Source organism: Brachycentrus maculatus, unplaced genomic scaffold (genome assembly GCF_059751285.1).
Source record: "Brachycentrus maculatus isolate JH-2025_06_01 unplaced genomic scaffold, ASM5975128v1 h1tg000199l, whole genome shotgun sequence".
NCBI classification, from domain to species: Eukaryota; Metazoa; Arthropoda; class Insecta; order Trichoptera; family Brachycentridae; genus Brachycentrus; species Brachycentrus maculatus.
Window position 1 is genome coordinate 1,884,276 of NW_028280950.1, and position 27,313 is coordinate 1,911,588.

At 32.7% G+C, this 27,313-nt stretch overlaps 1 protein-coding gene across 1 annotated transcript in view; it reads left to right on the forward strand.

Annotated features, from left to right (window-relative positions):
• Syn2 (Syntrophin-like 2) overlaps positions 1 to 27,313 on the forward strand; it is a 137,325-nt gene that overhangs the window by 94,913 nt on the left and 15,099 nt on the right. The window contains exons 3-5 of the mRNA XM_088263334.1: positions 6,720 to 6,854; positions 13,362 to 13,521; positions 26,241 to 26,366. Coding sequence (XP_088119460.1) covers positions 6,720 to 6,854; positions 13,362 to 13,521; positions 26,241 to 26,366 — 421 coding nt within the window. The remainder of the gene's footprint in view (positions 1 to 6,719; positions 6,855 to 13,361; positions 13,522 to 26,240; positions 26,367 to 27,313) is intronic.

A 27,313-nucleotide genomic window follows, 5' to 3' on the forward strand; every position in this document is an offset into this window, starting at 1 on the left:
AGGTATACATACAGTACATATGTATACATATTGTTCAGGCCACTAGGAGGGTAAAAGAATAGAAGTAATAGCTGGGGCAGTCGGGGTTGCATACATGTAGTAGCCTTTGTAACTGCTGGCATGATGATACCTTTACTAAACAACTAACCTTTACGCCGCTTCCCCGCAGGGGTAGACAACGAGAATAGAACGCCACACTAATCTGTCTTTGCACACAATCTTCGCCTCTTCCACGTTCATGCATAAAATGTTTACGTGTGTTAATTTCTGTTAAAATCATAAGTGTATTTTTTTCTTTCATAAAATCATATTAATTTTAAAATTATACTGTCCATGTTTCCATTGAAAAAAATACGAAACAGCTCTTACCCTCTTGAAATATGTCTTTAATGTCCTAAGGTCACAATTCTTTAATTTATGTTAAGTTTCACAAAGTGTGTTTGAGTGCATCGAAACACGTGTCACAATATAATGTTTTTTATGGTATTTACCAAAACCAGTTATATTTTAAAACATATTCTTCTTCTTCTTTTTCTAGGTCCTAAGGATCTGTTTGTGCCTCCGCTTGTAGCTCTTGGGATGTTGACTCCCAGCTGTCTTTCCACATTTTTGGAGGTCTGCCTGGGGGTCTGCGTCCTCCAGGGATTCCTTGAAGGGCGATACGTGGAAGTCTGTCATCTGGCATTTGTTGTCGTCCCCACCTCACGATATCCTCCGTCTTACACATGCTCCGGATGTCGTTATTTCTTACTCGGTCTCGCAATGTGTTTCCGGTTATGGATCGGAGAGTCTTCATCTCGGAGGTTCGAAGTCGAGATTTTGTTCTAGAAGTATCTGCTCTTGCCTCAATCCCATAATTGGCTATTGGTCGAACACATGTTTTGTATATTTTCATTTTACTTTCTATTCTCATGTGTTAAACATATTCTTTTATTGAATTGAAATAGTAAAATATTGAAATTTACAATGATCGCAACGAAAGTTCTCCATTTGCGGCTTTTCTACTTCTTTTAACATATTCCTAGTTTGATGTAAGAGTGTATATAACTGCTCCTCACGTTTAAGTACGTAGTACGTAAGCCGAAAGGCTTTGGAGAAGTTTTAAAAAACTCTCGTAGGTGCAATATTTTTACCGAAGCCAACTCATTCTACGTCGACAATCTTTGTCATAAAAGTCCATTGTGCCACTTCATTTCAACACGTGAATGAAATGTAACGTACTGTGTTTCGTGAAGTAATATCACCAACTCATAAATGAATATGCTTCGCGTACTCATGCGCTCCTGATATCGTCAGTGCTCATAATGATAATTTTTACACTTAAATTTATTATTATTTTTTGACATCTCATCAAAGATGAAGAAAAAAACGTAAGTCTGGGCATTTACGGGGCTTACGACCGTCATAGGCTGGTTTTAGTGACCACTTTACACACGTAACATTCACCAATTCTACCCATTATTGACGACCACACTACTCAAATTCTTGGAAGTTCTATAAATATGAACCAATTTTGAAACATTGTTCTTGAATTACTAGAACTTCACTAGAGTTGGTGAGACGAATGATCGGCGGGTATGTATGAGGACATGAATAAATGTAGAAGAGGCGAAGACTGTTTGCAAAGATAGAGTGATGTGGCGTTCTTTCCCTTCTGCCTACCCTTGCGGATAAGTACCGTGATAGTTAGGTAATCAGTTAGTTAGTATCGAAGAATACTTTTCTTTTACATTGGAGAAGTACTCTGGTAAAATTGTAGTGATGGACGTATAACGTTTTCAGAATACAAAAATAGTATATCGCTCACTCCTTTCCTCAAATATAAAAAAAAACATGATTTTTTAAGAGATTGTTTTTAAAGTTTAAAAATATAATAAAGTGTTTTAAAAATAAATATCAAGCCACTTATTGAACTTTTTACTGTTCAACAGATTTTTTTAGGTAAAACCTGAATGTTTTTTTCCATTTGAAAAATATTTAGTTTATTTAAAAAAAATAATAAAACAATACCCTTTCTTCAAAATGCAAAAACAACACTTTCTGCCCTGTAGCGGGTAAATATTAAGTTTTAAATATGCCACTTTTGCTGGGATATAGTACATTTTCTGGGCATTCCGAAAACATACACAACTGAAAATTGACGCTTTTTGATAAATGACGTTGTTGAAAGGAGTGAGCGATATGTATGTTTACATTAGAGTGTTTAATTATATTAATCATTATTTAACATGTTTTATAATAAGCCTCAATATATTGAGAGCCTTAGGCGGTATCTAGAATACGTCTTAACTGTTTCTTTAAGCGTGCCAAAGCTCTTAGTTTCACAGAACTTCTAGTTGGTCCTGGAAAGCTTCTTGTATGTGAGCGATTCGTAGCAGACGTTAGTACACTCGGATGTGGTGCGAGCTGTGTGGTAAGCAGAGCTAACGTATGGTGATCCTCTATGTTTATATGTATGCATAATCGGACTACCCCTACTTGGGTATTCTATTTCAATTTCATCCCTGGGGAGTTATTGTTACATTATATTCTGACCCGGCTGTAGTAAAATATCTTATTCATCTTTTTATTATTATTATTATTATTTCTAATTAATACGTGTTATGTGCACACACTCACTTTAAACTAATCAGTACGCGGTTTTATCTACGAAAATTTAGACTACAATATCGTCAATGGTCGATTGCAGTATTTTGAAATACATTGAAATGATAATCGTTGGCAATTCTGAATTTTTTCTTTTTTGAAAAAAAGGTAATTTGATTAAAATAAACCCTTTACATATATATATTTTATCATTACAATTAAAAAAATTGATTAAGACTCAACATGTTTCAATGTTGGTAATCGGAGGATTACCATAACTGGTAATTCAATTTTTATTATGTTAAATGTAATGAATTTGAATATAAGGAAGATATTATTTTTAGTTTATTAATGTAAACACGACTTGTTACAAGAACTACAAATATTCCTAATAGAGGGCTACAAACAATACGATCAGTTCGTATTATTTGTATTTTCGCTCGCTGATGAGATCATTAGTAGTTCTCGAAACTAGTCGTAATATAAATAAAAGCAATTACATAACAAACAAAAATACCGAAATCTCTTAAGTGAAAACGAATTTTTCCATTTCGTGAACGATTTTATAATCGTCGGTATAAGCGACGCAAACAGTAAGTTTTTTTCAGCTAACTTGAAATCGTTTTCAGCGCCCACTCGTCTACGAACTCATAATACATTCTTTCCCCATACAATATGCATGCGTCTGGCTGTTTGTGCTGCGATGTTATGTTGTTGTTGTATTCTCGTTATGTTGTTGGTAGGTGGGGATTGTTTGTCCCCAACCAGAAGATTTAAAGGAAAGGAAAACATCGGTCGTTGTGGAATTGAAATTCGATTATAGAACTCTACGCCAATGAAAAAAAAACATGCTAGCACCGGTAACTTTTCCGTATCGCTTCATTTTCATTTTGTTTTTCGTGAATTCTTAGCCTAAAAACATAAATATAAATTTTTCTGTAAAATAAAAATGTTCATTTTATTGTAAAAATATTGTTTTCATAGGTTTGTGCGAACAAATATTAGGATTTCCAATTCCGATCGGTGAAAAAACATTTTTTTCATCTATTTTATGGTTCAAAATGGAGTTTGTGTTTCTAAGTCCAACCCCCACTTTTCGTTAAATATTTTTTCTAAAGACAAGCTAAAACGACTGACTTGTTTATGAAAATACTTAAATTGATAAAAATATAAATATATATAAAATATTTAATTTTGTATTTTATTTTATGTTACAATGATTAAAGAAAACACTTCGTTTTTTACCACTTGAGTTTTATTATAGACTACATGTTTCAGAAGTTAAACTTCCATCATTATTATTATGTTAATGAAAATGTTTTATGTTTTATATTAATGTTTTATGTTAATGAAATGCTTTTAATGAGGTGTTAATATGTATCTAGATAATGATAGTTTGATATTTAGGACATCATCACTATTCACGTTCGAAAAACACTTCGTCTGTATCTAAAAAAAAACCTACAGAGCAAGAAAGTAATTGAGAAAGTTTTCACAAAATCAAACTCATCTATACTGAGTATAAAGAACTGAAAACTACCCCTTTAATATATTTATTTTATAATTTTAATTAAATTTGATGATAGTAACGTTGTCCCTGGAAAATACTTAAGTGAATATATAAAGTTTTAAGCGATACACCTAAAGCTTCGAAAGTAGTTTTACCAAGTTATACTTTACGAAGAACTCCTCCGTTCTTTTTGTGTGTGCTTGCGAGCTGTTAAATATTTTATTTTGACAAACTTTGATTTTGACGTATAAGTTTTGTTTTCTCATTCGACTTCGGATATTGTATATAATTTTGAACTTTCTAAATGTTTAATATGATTGATTTTAAATTACATTTACATTTGGTTGAACAAATTTTGAAATAAAATAAAATGTTCAAAGGCTTCCAGATTAAATTACGGTCTCCATCGGAAAATAAAAATATTGGTACTAATTCAATTGCCAAAAAAATGTTTTGTAAAATCCTTGTAAAACAGAATTCTGATTTCCAATTTAAAATTAACCCGGGAGACGAGGGGTGTTCCGGGGATGGTTCCCATTTAAAATAAGACCCGGGGTGTCATGTTTAACCAGATTACAATTCCTCGACCCTCGGGAGCTCGGTATGAAAATATTCCCGGCCGTACAAAAATGAGGATTTGCGGAATATTGGATTGGGGGTGATGAATTTTTCACAACCCCATCGATTTATTATGCATGGGTTTCCTGAAATTTCGTCGGGATACGCGTTTGTTTCGTCCGTTTTACCGTTCATATTACTTAGGCGAGCCTCTCCGCGTTCTGGGAATGTGATGCGAGCGGTATAAAGCACTCGCATCTCGCTTTTCAAACGAAGGTAATTGAATGTCTAGTCAATCGGAGTGGATAAATCAGGAATTATATGGTTTCCAGCACTCTGAATTTTTGTAAACAATATTCAATATCACTCACTCTTTTCAACAACGTCATATATATAAAAACCGACCGTTTTTAGAGTTTAAAAATATAATTCAATGTATTAAAAATAAATATCAAGCCACTTATCAACTTTTTACAGTGCAATAAATCTTTCTAGTTACGATTTTTTTGTTCTCTATTTAAAAAATATTTAGTTTATTAAAAAAAAAACAATACATTTTCTTCAAAATGCAAAAACAACACTTTCTGCCCTGCAGCGGGTAAATATTAAGTTAAAAATATGCCGCTTTTGCTGGGATATAGTACTTTTTCTAGGCATTCCGAAAACATGCACAACTGAAAATTGACGATTTTTGATATATGACGTTGTTGAGTGAGCGATATGTGTGTTTAATAATAAAAAAAAATTATGTATGATTGAATTGATCTTTGAATTGCTTTATCATCTTATTCCCCATACGATGTTCACATGATACTACTCTAACTTTGTATTATAAATATTTAAATGTATAGTAATGAAATAAAACATCAAAAGTATTGTTTTCACGTTTGAACGCCTATAATAGGAAAATAAAATAAAATAATTTATTTTTAATTTTTCAAATATGAATAAAACACTCCATTATAATTCATCGTTCACTTTGTGTAATACCACTTAAAAGGTGTTTATTTTTTAAAAGTGGTATAAGACAATAACAACGATGAATGATAATAATAGTGTTATATGTATTACCATACCACAAAGTGAACAATGCTTTTGATGTACAAAACATAAAAAGCTAAATTTCTAACGATTAACACCACAATAATGACCACAGAAATCGAACCCGCGACTCAAGTTTAGCAACTGAGTGTCTACTCAACTACGCCGTGGCACCTGTCACGAAAAACGGATTAAAATATAATTCCTGATTAAATAAATGTATTTCAAACCGATTTTTGTGATTGTCACCATACAGGGCTTTAAATTAGTGTGTTAATATTATGTATGTAAACAAAAATATTCCAACATTTTGAATGTGTCCAAATACTTCACTAGAGACATTTATTGGTGAGATGAAAATGTGGTAAATAAATTATCTGGTCAAATTATAAGCTTAAATAATAAAAATGAAAATGATATTTTCTGGCGTTTCTCATGTGTGTGATTATAATCCAGGATTCGGACCTCACATACTAATAAAAGAGTTTCTGCTTAGTAAAAAGCTTCATTTCATCTCACCAATAGATGTCTCTAGTGAAGTTATAGTGATTTAAGAATAATGTTTCAAAATTGGTTCATATATAATATAGAACTTCCTAGAATTTGAGTAGTATGGTTGTCAATAATGGGTAGAATTGGTGAAAGTGATCACTTAAACTAGCCTATGACGGTCGTTACCCCCGTAAATGCCCAGACTTCCATATTCTTTCATTAATTGATTCGGCAGTCACTTTGTGGTAAAATCTATCCATTTTTAATTAATGTTTTACTTAGTAAATACCACTATTTCTTAAAATCTTCTGTGACACGTGTTTCGATGCATTCCGCATCATCATCATACTGTGTTTGAAAATGATGCGGAATGAATCGAAACACGTGTCACAGAAGATTTTAAGAAATAGTGGTATTTACTAAGTAAAACATTAGTTAAAAATTCCATATTCTTCTTCATCTTTGATGAGAAGTAAAAAAATAATATAAAGATATTCCAGTGTTTCTCAAACTGTTTCTTTCTTCCTTCCAGATCCGCACCGGCATGGTGCGCGTGAGTGACGGCAAGAGCCGCCCGGAGCCGGCCCGGCTGCGGCTGTCCATGGAGACCCTGGCCGTGCAGAAGGAGGTGCCAGTCCGGGAGAGTAGACCAGCGCTCCACGCCAGAGTAAGAACCCTTATGACGCAATCTTATCTTCTCCACCGTTTCGCTCAGACCTGAGTGACGCGGTCTTCTGTGATGTCGGGCACATACTGTGTGTCGGGTTGGAGTCAACGTATTTTAAGGCCTTTTTTTCCTTTTTTTTCTTTATTTTAAATTCTTTTGCATTACATAAACGTAAGTTCAAATACAAAAAAAAAATATTTAAATAAATACAAAAAAAGATCCCACAAAGGCATGGCCTGTGTGTGGGTATACAATATAATTTAGTCACAGTAAAGGGTATAAGGGTATAGGTTTTATAAGCAGAACTAGAATAATAGTGTTCATATATAACTTACTTACTTGCAACAATATTAATTCTTCAAGCGTCCGGCTGCGCTGAGAGCCGTTTGTCACTTCACGCCCGATTTTTTTGGAACACGTATTGGATTTTTTTTTTAATAAAAGAGAAATATTTGTGTTTTTATTATTTACAAAGATACTTCAATTTCATACTATTTCTTTGAGCCAAAGCGGCTTATTATTAGAAATAGGTATCAAATTGTGGTAGAGTGGGTTCGAACCGAGAAACTCTGACTCAAGAGTCCGCGACACTAACCACGAGACCACAACCTGACAAATTTTGTTTTTTAAAATATAAAAAAAAATGTTTAAATTTTTTAAATCCTTACCTTTATATAACTCTTTTCTTTTCAAAACTATATATTTATTTAGAAAACAAACTTATTTTTTTAATACAATAACGGTGTTTTAAAAAAAATAATTACGTTAAAATGTTACCTGGGTTTAATGAAATTTAAGTTTCGATTAAACGTATGTTGGGCTTTAACTATTATAATAAGATTTAAGTTTTTTTACCGGTATTTCTTGGTGGAACTTGGTGGAAGCTCTAAAGTTCTATAGTCTTAAATCCTCTAACGGGTGTTTTTACTTTTGATACGTAAGAACACATTTATTTCTAAACAGGTTTTTTTTTTACCGCATTAGCGGCGCCATCTGTTGAACATAAAAGCAACTCGCAGAGTACTATACATTGCTAACGACGGACGGCGTTTACAAGAAATGTGAAATTAAACATATCAGAAATGTGTGCTTTCTATTTTAAGTCATTCCCAAGTAACCATACTTAGTCACAGTAACTTGTGGCCGAATTTAGAAGCTACAATAATTTTATATAAAATGTCTATAATGTTCACTTCTCGACTCCTTTCATTTACTGGCAAACCAGTGTCAACTTCACATTTTTACCGATTTACTGGTATTTAATTTCCTGTAATTTTGCATGCACTACTTCGGCTATCCAAACTTAAAACACAGTAAGGGACATTTTTTTGTAGTACGTTTTTTTTGCATTTTTGGACTAAGTAGAATCTATTTAGTCCAAAAATGCAAAAAAACGTACTACAAAAAAATGTCCCTTACTGTGTTTTGAGTTTGGACAGCCGACTTCTTCTTCTTCTTTCGAGCTCCATCCCTATCGTCTTTGTTGACTGTTGGGATCAGCTCTCCTCGTCCTCAGGTTGCAGGTCCTTCTATCATTGACAACGTCACCTAGACAATGCCTTCGAATCATCGAATCTTTCGGTAGAATCCATGAAATCTTTGGTCTTCTTCTAGATGTCTTTCGAGGAAGATCCATGGCGATGGTCTAGTACACAATATGATCATGCACTGCTAGATAGAGTAATATATGATAATTAATTATCAAAGAACACAACACGTAATATTTGTTAGAATTATAATTTTAATAATAATTAAAACTTTCTAGAGCAGACTTTGAGAACAAAGCATTTTGTAGTGAACAGTTTCTAAGGCGAAACAACTTTATATTATGCTTTCAATGTGATATAATTGGATGGAGTTAAGCAGGAAGCATTCAACCCATACCATTTCAAAACTTGCTTTTTCATCATAACGTCGGGATATGGAAAATAGTTTAAGCCACAAATATTTCATATCTCACGCCGCGATTCCGTATAAATGGTGTTAATAGTTAAAAAGTTTTTATCACACTAAAAAGTTGAGGTATTTTAGCTACGCGATGTATGACACTCTGAGGTTGTATCATATGATCTTTAAAATGTGATTAATGTTTTTTTAAAAATATTATCACACTGTAACACTCTCCTTATTTTTTGTAATTCATGAGTGAAAAGGGCAAAAAATCTTTCAGACTAAAACGAAATTGCTTCCGTCCTCTATTTATATGAAACTATTTTTTTTATTATTATTTGAAAAAGGGAGAAAGAAGGTATAAGAGTCACAATGGGAATATTTTTTAAAGCGGAGTTGAAGTTTAATTTGATTGGTTATTTATATGGGTAAGTCTATTAATTGCTTTACTTATGTCTAATTTTTCAAGATTATCTAAACTAAAAGCAGGTTTATTTACAAGTAAAATTTCTATGCCGGTTGGTTTATTAAAATTATGATCTTCAGATATAAGGTGATCGTCAAATTCAGAAAATCATTGTTATTAAGACATCTTATCACAAAGTGAACGATAAATAATAAGGAGAGTGTCACAGTAGATTTTAAGAAATAGTGGTATAATTACTAAGTAAAACATTAATTAAAAATGGATAGATTTTACCACAAAGTGAGTGCCGAATCAATTAATGAAAAAAGGAGAGTGTTATATTAATATACCACAAAGTTATTAATGCTTTTAAAATACAAAATAGATCGGGTTTATTTTTAACATAACATTTTTAACGTATGAGCGGTGAATTTCCTCCCTCCAAACTCTATCCACACCCGAATGGTGCATAGTTTAATTTGTTTAATACCTCAGTTTTCCCTGTTGGTTAGACGGTTTCTACAAAACTTCGTCTAGTTATTATACGCTCAAATTAAGCTGTTTTTTTTTGCAAATACATAGCAAAGAGAATTTTATCTTTGTTATAGCTTTTAATAATAAGTTAAATGTACAATACTTAATTGTGTATTCTCCGACATATTATTTATTAGGTATTATAAATTTGTTTATAAATGGTATTATATTTTCGCAATTCTACGTAGATTATAACGAGTAATAAGAATTTTTGAGAGTGAGAGGAAACAAAATTAATGAAAAAAATTGATTTCATATATAATTTGCCTTTTCATTATTATTTATACTATCAGACACATTATTATTTGCCCTTCAGATGATAATCAATATATATTATAGGTGTCTATGTTCGAGTGGAAAAAACTACATATGTACTTAAAAATTATCATCTGCGGGCATCACCGTCAGTCTAAATTATCAAAAAAGTTTTTCAGCGAATGGAATAACATTATTACTTTATTTTTTTTTATTTATTCGCGAATTGTACAGCTTAAATATAAAAAAAATGATATAAAACCATAGTTACATTAACAATAATAAACATTACATTACATTAACAAAAAAATAGTTACGTTAAAAAAAAAGCCAATTAAACAATTCCACATTTATGTTATAAAACTATTAAAAAACATTCAGAGATTAAACAAAAAACAAAAAAACATTACGACATTATTTTTATAGATATTTTTTTTAGCCGAATACTTAACAATAAATAACATTGTTACGACTTTAATTATTTTCATTGATATTAAAAAAGTAGAAGTTTTTGGCACGTAGAAAAACATTATTGAGAGTTTAATTCATTGGGTTTTAAAAATTTTTTTTTTTTGGAAATACGATAACATTATTACGATGTTACTTTCATTAGTTTAAAAAAATAATGCGTTGTTTGGCAAATACAATAACATTATTTTATTTATTGTTTCGGCATTAACTTTGTGGTAAGACATGTTACAATGATTAAGGAAAACACTTGTTTTATACCACTTGAGTTTTATTAAAGACTACATGTTTCAGAACATACATAAAATTTGTATACAGACCTGAATGATGGAAGTTTAACTTCGGAAACATGTAGTCTTTAATAAAACTCAAGTGGTATAAAACAAGAGTTTTCTTTAATAATTGTAGAATAACATAATTGAGACGTTATTTTCATTGATATTTAAAAAATATATATTTTTTTAGCCAAATACGATAGCATTATTTTCCTTGATATTAAAAAAGTAGAAGTTTTTGGCCCATAGAAAAACATTATTAAGAGTTTAATTCATTGGGTTTTAAAAAAATAATATTTGTTTAGAAATACGATAACATTATTAGGTACGATGTTATTTTCATCGGTATTAAAACATAATAAGTTGATTGGCATATAGGATAACATGATTAAGACGTTATTTTTATTGATATTTAAAAAAATAATATTTTTTGGCAAACAGAATAACATCCTTACTGCAGAGACTCGGATACTGAGGACCTTTTTTCAGATACCCACATATTATATTATGACCGTAATGAATGCGAATATATTAAGTTACTTAATTATTTGCATTTATGTATGTCTAAATTTTACAAAGCGTCTCTCCTACGGGGATTATCTCCCTCGGGCGGTTGTCGTTTTTCAGGAAAGGGACTCGTTTATTGTTTTAAACAGAACCCTTTCACATATTTACCCGAAATCATCCAGGTGTCCCCTTTGCAAGTGTAAATACTAACATATACCCGGAAATATCCATTAATACTGGTGTTATATTGTATAAAACGTCCAGTTAATACGGGTTAACCTACCCATTATTATCAGGAATTTTAATTATGTATTCGTTGTAGATGTGGGTCGTTCGTGATCGGACCAGATCTATATTACCCGTTCGGATCTCAGTTTAGAGTGAATCAATTAATAGGGAATGATGAGGAGAGTGTTTTATTGATAGGGCATTTTGAGTGTGTTCAAATATTTGTTCACAAATCTTGGATCTCTCCACTTGGGAGTTATTTTATACATTTTTGGAATCTCAACAAAGATGAAAAAGAATATGGAAGGCTGGACATTTATACGTAAACAGTAAATGGGTGTCTACTGAATAAAAGCTTTCTAAATCCAATCATAGATGCATGTAGTGAACTCAATCACGGATCGTCATGAGATGGATCATATATGTATGATTTCCAAAAATTTGAGTAGTGTGGTTGTCAATCATGATGAATGTTACACGTGTATAAAATGATCGCTTAACCAGCCTATGTCAGATCGTAAGCTCTTGTAAATGCCCAGACTTTTATACTCTTCTTCATCTTTGTTGAGATGGCAAAAATGTGATTAATATGGATTTATTGTATCCGTCTCAATTTTATTTTGTTTTAAAAATATTTTTAGGATTTCGTAAATTATCAAAAACGAATTGACGGTGTCTAGTTATTTATTCAACAATTTGGTGCCAAGAGGCTGAAAGTCCGTGGCAAAATCATAATTCAATTTTTGGTACTGGCTACTTTGAATTTTAACTAAGTTTAAATTCGTTTTCTTATTCCGAATGTTTGAATATTATAACATGTAGTTCACGAACAAGGTTTTTATGTAAATTCGTCATTAATTTAAATTTTGCAAACTCGTTGATTTACTTATCGCAGTCCTGATTTAAAACCTGACAAGTCTACTGTCTAATAATTTTAATTATCGTTACTATTATAACCTAACGTCCAAGTGTAGTCCGCCTCCATGATGTAATGGTTAGCGTGTTGAGCTACCGTGCTGAATCTCCCGAGTTCGATTCCCAAGGGGGGTGACAATAAATATCCGAGATTTCACTCTAATATTTATTTAATATTACCCTGGACTAGTCCCTTAAGCGCAGGAGTGATCGCCTTGCCTTCATGTTAATAACAATCAAGATAACACTGCGTCAATACGACACAGTGCCCTATGCACCATTAAGTGCGGATAAGGGTTAGAATTTACCAAGTATAACTTAAATTGAAAATGGATCGATTTTACCACAAAATGACTGCCGAATGAGTTTGATGAAATTAATAAAATAAGTTTTATAAATTAAATATTTGATAAGAAGATATAATAATAATAATAATAAAACCCTTATCCGCACCCCAATGATGCATAGGGCACTGCTTCGTATAAACGCAGTGTTATCTCGATCGTTTACACATGAAGGAAAGGTGATCAGCCCTCCACTTCAGGTACCAGTCCAGGGTAATATTGAATAAATATTACAGTGAAAAAATCACTTATATTTATTTGACCCCCCCTGGGAATCGAACCCGGGACCTTCAGAACGGTAGCCGAGCATGCTGACCATTACACTACTGAGGCGGAGGTATAAGAAGATATACCAAAGAAAAATCGTTATAACTATTATAATGAAGATATTAAGTTAATCGTATATTTCTTAGATTTAAACTAAATACTTAAAATACGGAAATTTATTGCATCAATGTTAATCGCATTTAATATATTGTATATTAAATTTCAGATAATTTGTTGGTTTTTGTTAGAGGTTAGTATTAAGGGTTAGAACATACAAGTGACTAATATAAACATATAGTTAGCCTATACCTTACTCGTACTATACCCATATTATCGGTCCAATATTTATAAAAGGAATATTGAAGGGAATCGGTGTAACACTCCTGAAATTTTATAAACTACTGAGTTAAATTTTCAGGAAAGGATGGTGCAGATAACAAGACAGAAGGTGGGCGGACTAGGGCTCAGCATAAAGGGCGGAGCGGAGCACAAACTTCCCATCCTCATCTCGAGAATATACAAGGACCAAGCGGCGGACCAAACGGGACAACTATTTGTAGGAGATGCTGTCATCAAAGGTACTTATCTTCTTATGTATTACACACATTTCACTTTCATGAAATGAGGTAGTTGAAGGTCGAAATTGATCGATCAATGGTGTTTTTCCATGGTGTAATATTGGATAAAATTACGGCCTACCAACATATATATCCGTATACAGGTTAATATGACAAGTATAAAGCAGTACCCAGTTTCTTTACTTAAGTCTATTTAGAGAATTATAAATATCGCTCACTCCTTTCAAGAACGTCATAAATCAAATAACTTAATTTTTCAGGAGAACGTTTTTAATGTTTAAAAATATAATACAATGCATTAAAAATAAATTACTAGCCACTTATTGAACTTTTTACTGTGCAACAGATCTTTTTAGGTAAAACCTGAAGATTTTTTCTCCATTTGAAAAATATTTAGTACATTAAAAAAAATAATTAAACAATACCTTTTCTTCAAAATGCAAAAACAACCCTTTCTGCCCTGTAGAGGGTAAATATTATGTTAAAGATATGCCTCTTTTGCTGGGATATAGAACATTTTCTGGGCATTCCGAAAACATGCACAACTGAAAATTGACGATTTGAAAGATTTAAAAACGATCTCCTGAAAAATCATGTTTTTTGATATTTGAGGTTGTTGAAAGGAGTGAGCGGAGAACAATTGGGCGGATAACAGAATTAGGTTTACCCTGTGGACACAACTATTTCAAGGTATGCAGAGCATCCACAAAATGCATAAACCGAATGGCCCGGGTATGTACCCACCTGTTGTAAGTTAGTTGACAAGTTGTTAAAGTCAAGATAAGACATAAGACGTACTTGACAGAACCGTTCTGGCCAGAATTACTTTTACCAGTTTTGTTTACACTAACTTTAAAATTAAATACGAGGCGAAATTTCAAATCTCCTAATTTGGCTAATCCTGAACTTGATATTAGAGCTTTAATTTCGGTTTGCTTTTATAAGATCCAAAGTTTCTGTTTATATTAAAGTTTATAAGTATTTTAATTTAACCTTGTAACGGACAAGGAGAAAAAGATTATTTCTAAATATTGTTTTTCATTTATATATTTCAAACATTTTCTGAATCCATGTCCCATGACTGGGAATTAGACATGGGTCATTCGCGAACATTCATACATAATAATTGTGTGACCGGATCCCTATTTTGATTTGATTTCGTTTACGAACGCAATCGATTCACTGATTCACTGATTTTGGGTTAAAAAACGTAAGAATATATTAAGGTATTTCGAACAAATTTCCCAGCAATTCGTGATATTTCATCTCTGTGTTTGAATTACCTAACGTCCAAGTGACTTTGAAATCTAGCTGCCGAGGCTTTTACAACGCCGTTTATCATGGCCATATTCAGGGCTTCAACTTTATAAGTTTTATAGCCTATACTCTTTATGCGTAAAGTTACTATAATTCATAGTAATTCATGAATACAAAATTAACACTCGGTATTAGAGGTGTTCTTGGTATATCAGTCACAGGTACAAATACTATGAAATGGCAAGAGATCATTATATCGTGATACTTGCATGGAGTTCTAATACGTACAATACTACCCACTAGCCACTAGTCAAATCTCACAAATCTGTTTCAAACGAATATAACCAGCGATATCATTGCCACTCATAAAACATAAAACTTATTTTAGCTTAGCAATAGCGAGTTGCTTTTTAGTCTCCGACAAAAGTTCCATAGCTTAATATATCCGGTCTTGAATAAGTGAACAGATCACTTAAAAGATATGGATCCACTGATGCGGATCTTTTGAATGACCGGATCGTGCCCATCTTTACTGAGAATGGGTCACATTGTTGTTGCCCCAAGTCACGGCTCGCTTGTCGGCGATCTCCCTCCATCCGGAACGGTCCTGTGCAGCTCCGTAGGGATGTGCACTGCTGACTCCGTCAACTCGGTGTCCAGATCGCTGCATCCGGTTTGTCGTCGTCGCGCAACCTTGTACCCTAGACTCATCCCAAAGAGATATTTTTATTTTCTACACTATCGGGACTTCTTTTCAAGAAAACTAGAGAAACTTCTTTTGCACGTTTTTGTCTGTTTTGATGTCAGAAATATTTAATATATAATTATGTTTTTGATGTGAAACTCAATACAAAACTAACCATAGTGTAGTAGCACCAAAAAATAGAGAAATTTGCTAGCATCATCTGTAATATCGAAGTATAATATATCATAAGGATAAAATTTATACTTTTTTTGACATCTCAACATAGATGAAGAAAAATATGGAAGTCTGGATATATACAGGGCTTATGACCTGTCATAGGCTGCTCAAATGATCACTTTATACACGTGCAACATTCACCATTGTACCCATGATTGACAGCCACACTATTAAATTTTTTCGATCAAAAAATCAAAACTCCGAGATATATGATCAATCTCATTACATGGTACATAATATTATGTACAGTATGTAAAAATAATTCGGGCTCAAATCTTGCAAATATTCAAATAAGAGGGTCTCTGCTAAATGAAAACTTTCACAATCTAACATAGATGGCTGTTAGTAACTGTACTGTGTACTGTGTCATGAGTCTGGTCATATATCTAGGAGTTTCAATTTCATTCATTTGAGTAAAGTGGTTGTCAATCATGGGTAGAATGTTGAATATTGCACGTGTGTAAAGTGTTCATTGCAACAGCCTATGACAAGTCATGAGCCCTGTGAAACAACCTAGACTTCCAAATTCTTCTTCATCGTTGTTGAGATGCCAAAAAAACCCACTTGTATGTCAATTTCATAAAAAAATCAACTTTGTGCGAAGGTAAAGAAAATACACCGTTTTAGGAAAGTGCTCAATTTTCAGCTGTAATAAAATTTTATTGTAATTTAACAGGTCACTACTTGTGAACACAATAGCCCGGAGGGACTGAGTACCGAACGGAGCGTTCCATTGTCCCGTTCCGTTTGTTCAACACAAACCGATATGCTTGACAATGAAACTAATTTTATTTTCCTGCTGTATTGGATTCGCGGTTTGTTACATGCAGTCCATTGAATAGTTCATTCAAACCTTAAAAATAAAATAAGAGTACACTTATTTAAATATTATATTATCTGTATATTAGACGAGTTCAGTCCATATATGCTCCGCATCTCTTGATTCTTTTTTCAGCACAACGTATACCTACGTACCTCTGTTAACCGCCCAGTTGTTGATATATCGCTCACTTCTTTTAAGAACGTCATAAACAAAACATCGTCAATTTTCAGTTGTTCATGTTTTCGGAATGCCCAGAAAATGTACTAATTTATATCCAAGCAAAAGAGGCATATTTTTAACTTAATATTTACCCGCTACAGGGCAGAAAGTGTTGTTTTTGCATTTTGAAGAAAAGGTATCGTTTAATTTTTTAAAAAAAATATACTAAATATTTTTCAAATGGAGAAAAAACCTTCAGATTTTACCTAAAAAGATCTCTTGCACAGTAATAAGTTCAATAAGTGGCTTGATATTTATTTTTAATACATTGTATTATATTTTTAAACTTTAAAAACGTTCTCCTGAAAAATCAAGTTTTTTGATTTATGACGTTCTTGAAAGGAGTGAGTGATATGCGATATCGAAAGTTTGTTTAATAATTTAGCTTTCGCTTATCACTTGGGTGGAAGCTTCCGTAAGAATCGAATCTGATACTTACTTACACATTATTAAAAATACTGTTTAAATTATATTTTTTTCTTTTAATTTGTGTTTCGTGTATTTTTTTTAACTATTTTTTATTGAAGAAATAATCCACAAAGCCTCTTCTTTTTAAGAGACTTGTCTGCATATAGGATAGTAAGGGTACAGAAGGCGAATGTGAAAAATACACCACATACACCCAGTCCAATTGAAAATCTTTCTTGAACTCATTTTGCAATTGGCAGGAATCGACCCTGCAACACTACTTTCGTAGTCGAGTGTCTACCAAACTACGCCATGGCGCCTATCATTCCTTTTAATTAAATTTAAGGATAGAGATGACTTTAAATGATGATGTCTAAAATAATCTAGAGAAACCAAAAAGTGGTAATTAATATAATATCGAATTTTGTATTGTTTGAACAGTTCAAAATAAACGTACCTCTTATTTGAATAAACTAATAATTTTATTAAAAAATTAAACATAAATTTTCGTATTATGTTACAAGAAAATCAGAACAGGACAAAGCTTTGGCGCATAATACTGAAAATTTCTATACAAATTTTCAAAGGCTGATTGAACAACATTATGTGTTTATTATATAAACTAATACATTTTATGGTTGTGAGAATGCCGTGTATTGACTTTGTTCCCCCGGAGGTTTTATTCATAATAATATTTTACATAATCCCTCAACTCTTCCCTGTATTTCCCCCATACAATACTTACTGAAGCTTTCGTTGTTTGAGTAAGGCTTTTGCTCTCGAGTTAACAATGACGCTTCTCAAATATGGGATACATAAATGTTCAGCGTAAGTTATTACCGTACTTAATTTCCTAAATGATCGAGCATGTCTGCTAGAATAATGGCGTTATATGACGTAATTATTTGCGAGTCAAATAGAGCGCTATTAATTCAAATGGTAAGCTATTTGCCGAAAGCTTTTTAACAGCTTTTACGACGTTCCACGACCTTTGGCAATGACAATATCGTATTATAAAAAAAGTTGCTATGAGAGCTTATTCTTTGCAGATGTTTTCTATCATATTGTTATATACATATTATCGCACTAGCTTCTCCGAATTTATTAAGTGCGCAAAGACAACTATCTATAACATACAGATTTAGCATCAGAAAATGTCACCTGTAGCTCAAAATCAGACAGAAGTTAAGTCTAAATTGTAAAGGCTTCAGCCGTTCAATAAATAAATAAACACGTTAAACACCATGGGGGGCACCGGTGACCTCGCCTGTGTTGGACCGCAGCGCCATGGGGGGCACCAGTGATCTTAATCAAGAGCTATATTGAAAATGCTCTATAAAAACCCATCGTCAAATCAAACAATTAAATAAACTATTAAGTATACATTATTAAAACACTCAAATAACCGAAAAGTTTTTTGGTTGTTGTAAATTTAAAAATTAAAATTTGTAATGTTGGGGTTAATGAATCACAATAATGCACATACATATTTACATATTTTTTTTTATATTTGTATTTTCTAATCTTTTTATATCAATTACACAAGTATTGACCTTTGGCTACCGTGTTGGAGACTCCAGATTCGATTCCCATGGGAGTTTAAATAAATATTTGTGATTTTTTTTAATAGCCCGTGAAAATAAATTAACTACAATTTATTTATTAATAGCCCGTGAACTCTTCATTGTAGCGCAGGATTGATCACCTCGCCTCGATGTATTAATTAATAATTAAATGATCACTATAAAATTTGCTTAATGCAATGCAGTGGCCTGTACATCATTGTATGAGTATAAGGGTTCAAAGAGTAGAATGCTCCGAAAACAGCATAATAATACATTGCTTGTAATTTTTCAAGCAATGTATAGCAATAATACCTTGCGTGCGTTTGTGCGCGAAATTTATTAAGTAATTTATCTTTATTAATTTTAACTCATTGTGCACATAATACAATTTTAAATTTCTATTCTAAATGTGTTCTCACTGGGTTTTCCATGCCGACAGCACATTTTACAATACTAGTTTCAAGAATGATCCCTTAGTTGGTTTTCTATCTTGGGTCTTGCAATAATGGATGACATGGCTGAATAAAACGATTATTTCGTATCTACGTACCTCCACTGCCATTATAAATAACTATTTTATAGGTAAATATAATGACTTCTTAAAATAGTTTTGTTTGTGATATATTTAAAAATAAAATGTGTATTGATTTAGAATTTTTGGTCAGTTGAACGACAACAATCCAACAACAATTTCCCAATAATCTAAACGACCAAATGTACAAATTGGACGTAATCAAATATGCGAATACGACTTTGATTCAATTTGGAGCGCGCGAGAAAAATACACACACGCAAACGCGGGATTCAATGAATATATTAATTTTATTCAGTACAGGGTAAAGAGGGCAGTCGTTGCCCCATTTAGCTAATTTAACCATTAAAATAAATATACTTAGCAATCTTGCTGATGTATACATACCATATATTCAATGGTGTTATCAAAACTCATCTAGGTATGTGAATCGTGAACCTTTGTATATCGCTCACTCCTTTCGACAACGTCATATAATATATCAAAAATTGAAAATTTTCAGTTGTGCATATTTTCAGAATGCCCAGAAAGTGTTCTATATTCCAGCAAAAGCGGCACATGTTTAACTTAATATTTACCCGCTACAGGGCAGAAAGTGCTGTTTTTGCATTTTTAAGAAAAGGTATTGTTTAATTATTTTTTCAAATGTACTTAATATTTTTCAAATGGAGAAAAAAACCTTCAAGTTTTACATAAAAAGATCTGAAAAGTGTCATGATAATTATTTTAATACATTTTATTATATTCTTAAACTTTAAAAACGATCTCCTGAAAAATCGAGTTTTTATTTTATTTATGACGTTGTTGAAAGAAGTGAGCGATATGTGCACGAATTCGGGAAAAAAAATGTACTCGAAAATTTCAAAAATCATTTAGAAAAGTTTGTTGGTTCTACTGCAGTAAAAATTGAATACTTTTTAATTCTAAAAAAATAATATTTGTGTATTATTTACAAAAATACTTCAATTCCATACAATTTCTTTGAGCCTATGGGGCTCATTATTATAAATAGTCAGGACTCCTAAGTCAGGTCCGCGTCCAGAAGTTCAGACGAGAACTGCCCACAAATCGTGGACAGGGAACGCTCTGGGTGGCGGGAAACTTGTGTTATATAAAAAAGGCAAAATATAAACGGTTTGATGTCTTTCGGGAAGTACATGTACCTATTCAACTATATCGCCTTTTCTTGACGCCACTTGTGACAATAAAACCTTCAGTGTGCGTCTAATATCAGGTAATATTTACGAATTTCACAAGAAATGCCAGTAATTGGGATGGAGCCATGACTTCCCTCTTTACCCTGCAACAAATCAGCAGTAAATATTCGCCAACAGTTTTTTTTAAAGATAGCGTACATGATTTGATTCGACTAAATTTGTTGTCAACTGCTTTAAATAACCACTGATAATATTGAACTGTTTTCAAATCATTTTTATTGTTATGCTTCAACTATCTCCCTACAAGTTATTTCGTTCGAACCCTTATCCGCACCCAATGGTGCATAGGGCACTGCATCATATAAACGCAGTGTTATCTTGATCGTTAACACACGAAGGAAAGGTGATCAGCCCTCCACTTCAGGTACCAGTCCAGGGTAATGTTGAATAAACGTTAAAATAAAAAAAAAACACTTAAATTTTTAGACCCCCCTCTAGGAATCGAACCCGGGACCTCCAGAACGGTAGCCGAGCGTGCTGACCATTACACTACGGAGGCGGACAAGTTGTTTAATCGAATATATTTTCAAGCCTACCATTTTTTTCGTTACGCCTCAAAAAATGAAGTTCAAATCTGAGAATTACAAAATTTCTCCACAAGCGTGTAATATCATTACCTAAGCCACCCAATGACAGGTCATACGCTCTGTAAATACCCAGACTTCCATATTTTTCTTCATCTTTGTTGAGATGTCAAAATTATATATTGTAGATTAAATACATACATAGGTATAATTTAATAAAATTTCAGCTGTAGCGATTCATGGAAGCCGTTTAAAAGATTTGTCAGCGGTCTAAATTACAATATTTTATAAAAATACCATATTTTATTTGTAAATGTAGAACAAAACCTATATTTTGTTGTTTTTGTTAAATGACATTGCTTAATATGTAGATACTATTTAATTAATTCAAAACCCTTATACGATGGTGCATAGGGCACTGCATCATATGAACGCAGTGTTATCTTGATCGTTAACACATGAAGGAAAGGTGATCACCCTTCTGCTTTAGGTACCAGTCCAGGGTAATATTGTATTTTTTCACTCTAATATTAGGTAATATTAGAGTGAAAAATTACTTTTAGTTGACCCCCCGCCTGGGAATCGAACCCGGGACCACCAGTACAGTAACCGAGCGTGTAGATACTATTGAAAATAATTTATTAAATATTAAGTTATATTGTTGTACTTTTCATTTCAATTTCACTTGGTAAATACCACAATTTCTTATAATCTATGGTGACACGTGTTTCGATGCATTCTGCATAATTTTCAAACACCGTATGTGAAGCTAAGTCTACATTAAAAAAATGATGCGGAAGTCATCGAAACACGTGTCACAATATATTTTAAGAAATAGTGTTATTTACCGAGTGAAATTTAAATTTAAAATGCATACAACATTTTGAGTGTGTCCAAATACTTGTTCACAAAATCTGGATAATCTCCAATTACAGGAGTTATTTTCATATGATTTTTTTTGACATCTCATCAAAGATGAAGAAGAATATGGAAGTCTGGGCATTTACGGTTTATAAGAGTTTCTGCTTAAAAAAGGCTTCTTTACATCTCACCAATAGATGTCTCTAGTGAAGTTCTAGTGATTCATGGACAAGGTTTCTAAATTGGTTCATATATATAGAACTTCCAAGAATTTGAGTAGTGTGGTTGTCAATAATGGGTAGAATTGGTGAATGTTACACGTGTGTAAAGTGATCACTTAAACCAGCCTATGACGGTCGTCAGCCCCGTAAATGCCCAGACTTCCATATTCTTCTTCATCTTTGATGAGATGTCAAAAAAATAATATTAAAATGCATACATATTACTACAAAGTGACGCCGAATTAATGAATTTAATTATTAATTTAGCTTATTTCCTTTGTACTTTGTCCGCCTTTGTCCGCCTCCGTAGTGTAATGGTCAGCACGCAGGCTACCGTTCTGGAGGTCCCGGGTTCGATTCCCAAGGGGGGTTAAATAAAATATAAGTGATTTTTTCACTGTAATATTAAGTCAATATTACCATGGACTGGTACCTGAAGCGGAGGGCTGATCACCTTTCCTTCATGTGTAAACGATCAAGATAACACTGCGTTTATATGACACAGTGCCCTATGAACCATTGGGGTGCGGATAAGGGTTTTATTATTATTATTATTTCCTTTGTTGTGTTCAGTCCATATAGTTGGATGACGAAATGCACCATTGGGCATACACAATATTTGTGTTAATTGGCTCGATGAGTCCCGATATGCCAATTAAACTACCGCCGCCCATTCTCAATTGCATAATTGAAGTCAAGTAATGTCAACGTAGGTTTTTATCTGGTGAAAGTACTGCTCGAAGATCTTTTTCAATGCTGATAAGTATGGAGCCGTCAGCATAAATTAATAATGATGAACCTGCTTAAGGTTTTTATTGTACCAAATATATGGTACCTACTTGTATACTGACGATTTTTCTTATCATCTTTTTCAATGCTGAAAAGTATGGAGCCGTCAGCATAAATTAATAATGATATACCTACTAAGGTTTTTATTGTACCAAATATATGGTACTTGTATACTGACGATTTTTCTTATCATCTTTTTCAATGCTGAAAAGTTTGGAGCCGTCAGCATAAATTAATAATGATATACCTACTTAAGGTTTTTATTATACCAAATATATGGTACTTGTATACTGACGATTTTTCTTATCATCTTTTTCAATGCTGAAAAGTATGGAGCCGTCAGCATAAATTAATAATGATATACCTACTAAGGTTTTTATTATACCAAATATATGGTACTTGTATACTGACGATTTTTCTTATTATCTTTTTCAATGCTGAAAAGTATAGAGCCGTCAGCATAAATTAATAATGATAAACCTACTTAAGGTTTTTATTATACCAAATATATGGTACTCTCATATTGACGAATTTTCTTGTCATTTTTGTAGTATAACGTATACCTATATATCGTTGGTCAAATACCAACGGGCCAGAACGCAAAAAACTCTTTATTCCAAAATTAGTATCTAAATCCTCAGCATTTTCATATTCAAGACACCCATGATTCTAGCGTAACTAATGTCCATTTTATTTAGAATCGTGGGTGTCTTTATCGAATATGAAAATGTTGACGATTCAGTTACCATTTTTGGAATACAGTTTTATTTTTTTTGCGTTGTGGCTCTTTTGCAGCTAACCAGCGATATATTTTATATTTTGTTTTAAATTTCCTAAGTTAGTATTAATAATATAGTATTCAAACTAATATTAACACTTAATTTAACATCATATGTATTAACATCTGTTTACAATAAACATGAGATTTATTTTCTAATTTATTCAGACTCTTTTCATTCTTCATAAATTCAGGCATCTCATCATATGTTTTTAAACCCTTAAATGTACATAATGCGATTTTGCGATTTTTTTTAATGGCAGTCTTATTCTATCCTTATTTTTAGTTACATGTTTATGATTTATTGTTATTATTTAAAACTACCCATATACCATTTTCTTCTTCTTCTATCTCTTATCCGCACCCAATAACCCCGAAATTGAATGCATTATACACATATTCAAAACAGTTTCATAGCCAAGTGTTTCACATGAATTTGTCTATGCACTATTTCGTCTATGGTACGTTTATGCTCCCAACAATTTGATGGGAATACCTTCGATATGCTTATCTATCGCTTCCCGCACGGAGATCGGATGCAAACAGACTCGAGTCACTTCCGGAATATAGAGTTTAGCATGTGAGATGTTGTTCCGGTTGTGTATTTTGCATCGAAGATACCATAGTTGATGTAGATTTATAATTCAGAATTCCACATTTGCATCGAATTCACAGACTTAATTTCTAAGAAAATGCAAAAATGTGTCAAAAATGAGTAACAAAAAACATGTATTTGTAATAAAATTTCACAAATGTAATTAAATATAAATACCTTGAAGAGGGGCGGGAGGGAGGAAAGGGGGAAAAGGGAAAGAACGAAGCTCAAGTCCAAGACAAATTAAGGGAAAATTGAGACACACCACGATATGAATATCGACTTACTATGTACGCGATTTCAGTGCTTACAACGTCGGGTAGAGAATCAAAATTCCCATATTCATCGTTGACCAATTTTGATGAACGGTAAATATAGGAACCTTGGCTATAGTTTGTTCTACTCGTGAGAAGTGCTAAGGTGTCTGTTGTCCTGGTGATCCGACCGGGAACTCTAAAACTTGTACGTTCAAGTAATTCCAGCGAAGAATTTTAATTTTGAAATTATTTATTTCTCTTTCAAAAATTTATTTTTCTTCAAATGTCAAACCGTTATAATTTTATTTTAATGACCTTGTGACGGAATGATTATTGCAAAACCGGTAGTCGCGAATAAGTGTTTATAAAAGTGGTATTACACAAATTGAACGATGAATGATAAGGAGAGGGTTAGAGAAAATATCGCTCGAATAGGCAAAACAATATTAAACGAAACGAATAATTGGAGCTCTAATGGTTTATTCTCTTTCTTTTTTGTTTATCCCGAGGGATAATGGGTTAGTTAATGTATCCCTGAGAGGAACCATCCCATCGTGTCCACTTGACTGCCAGGGCGGGTCAGTTTAGACATTTCCCGTAGTTCCACCCTGACAACATTAGTTCTTCTTATCTACCGAGTGCAGGAAACTTGATTGTCACCCCGACGTTGATGGTAAGATGTCACAGTGTAGTCAAGAAGGAAAAAAGACGGTAAAGGTTGATTAAAAGTTGGTAAAAACAGCAATGAAATTACAGCATTTTAATTTGTAGATAATGTATTCTCAGTGAGACTGGACGTTGGGAATACTAGATGTGTTTTAGAGCAGAGGTGTCAAACTCAAAAGGCGCCAAGGGCCGCATAAGGTATTTTGTGTATCCTGGCGGGCCGCATCAAAAAACTCAAAAATCTCATTTTCATTGTTATCTTGCTTTAAGTGAATAATTTATTATCAAAGATAGTCACATGAGGTACAATAGATTTTACTTTATGATTTTGTAAAAGAATATGATATGTTCCCGTACAAAAAAATGATTTCAATAAATAATTCAAATAAATGAAAAATATATCCGCGGGCCGCAAAAAAAATACTCGCGGGCTGCATGTGGCCCGCGGGCCGCGAGTTTGGCATGCCTATTTTAGAGCGTTTTGTGGGTTTCAGTTAGTATTTTTTTTAAACATAATGTACGTTCAAAGCAGAGTTATTTTACAAAACATATTAAGGAAGCAACGAGAATTTTTAACAGTATTTTGTGTATGTCACAAATCTGATTTTGTCCACTTAGAAGTCATTTTTATTTAGATGAAGAAGAATATTGAAGTTTGGGAATTGGATTATATACATATATATATATATATATATATATATATATATATATATATATATATATATATACACACACACACATACATACATATGTAAACATATTTTATATTACAAACTATATATATCTCATTATTATCCTTATATTCTCTCTTATCTTTCAATCTTCTTCTTCCTGGCTCTTTCCCAATCACAGTATATTCAGGTTCTCTACGGCCTAGGTGCCCATACCGTCTCAATTGCCTTTCCTCTACCTACCTCTACCAGGCTTCCACGTATCCGTGAACTCTTTATTTTGTCTCTAAGGGACTTTCTTATCTATTAATCCTGTAATAAAAATCAATTACTGAAATACGTTATCTTAGGTACGGTTTAAAAATGCATAATTTTCAATCATAATAATAATTATAATGTGTATTTATTTTTCAGTAAACGGCGAATACATTACGGCGTGTCCACACGACGACGCCGTGAACATTTTGAGAAACGCTGGCGACCTAGTGGTACTAACCGTGAAACACTACCGAGCCGCCACGCCCTTCCTTCAGAAACAAGGTACGTGACATGTGACTGCAGCTTCTAAAACTTTGATTTATTTATTACAATCGCTCGTATTTCCGCGAACCAAAATTTCGCCGAGTTCGAAATGAACAGGCTTCATACATTCATTATTAAAATGTCGCCATGGCATGCTGTGAATCATTTTAGACGTGATGTAAGTACCTAGTACTCAAATAAATAATATCGTATAATTATATTGATCGTTTCAATTTAAGAGGAATCATTTTGGAAACATCGTAAGAGCCAATTACTCTCGTAAAAAATAATATGTTATTTTTGTTTACTTTGTAAGAAACGATAATAAACAGTTATACGAGTATATTTTATTATAATTTTTAATTTAAGATTCTTCAAACCCTTATCCGCACCCCAGTGGTGCATAGGGCACTGCATATAAATGTAGTGTTATCTTGATCGTTAACACATGAAGGAAAGGTGATCAGCCCTCCGCTTCAGGTACCAGTCCAGGGTGATATTAAATAAATATTAGAGTGAAAAAAATCACTTATATTTATTTTACCCCCCCCCCTGGGAATCGAACCCGGGACCTCCGGAATGGTAGCCGAGCGTGCTGACCATTACACTATGGAGGCGGACAAGAATAATTTAAGAATTAAATTTAAGATAATACATGTTATTTGATATTAAAAAATATGCCACATATAAACCATCAAAAAGCTTTAAGTTTCTTACAGAATCAAAATATGTAATTCCTTTACAGTAGTATTAGGAGAAGTTCCTGATTGGCCCACACTATTTCATCCTTTCTGTTCTCAACATAGATTAAAATAAAACACGTTCTTTACTAGAAAAAAACAAAAGTCCACCAATTGATCTTTAAATTTTGTACATAATAAGCAAGGTAAAAAATAAATGCAACTTTCATCTAAAAAAATGCAGTAGAATAAGGATGCATCATCCCAATTCATCCTGTGACCAAA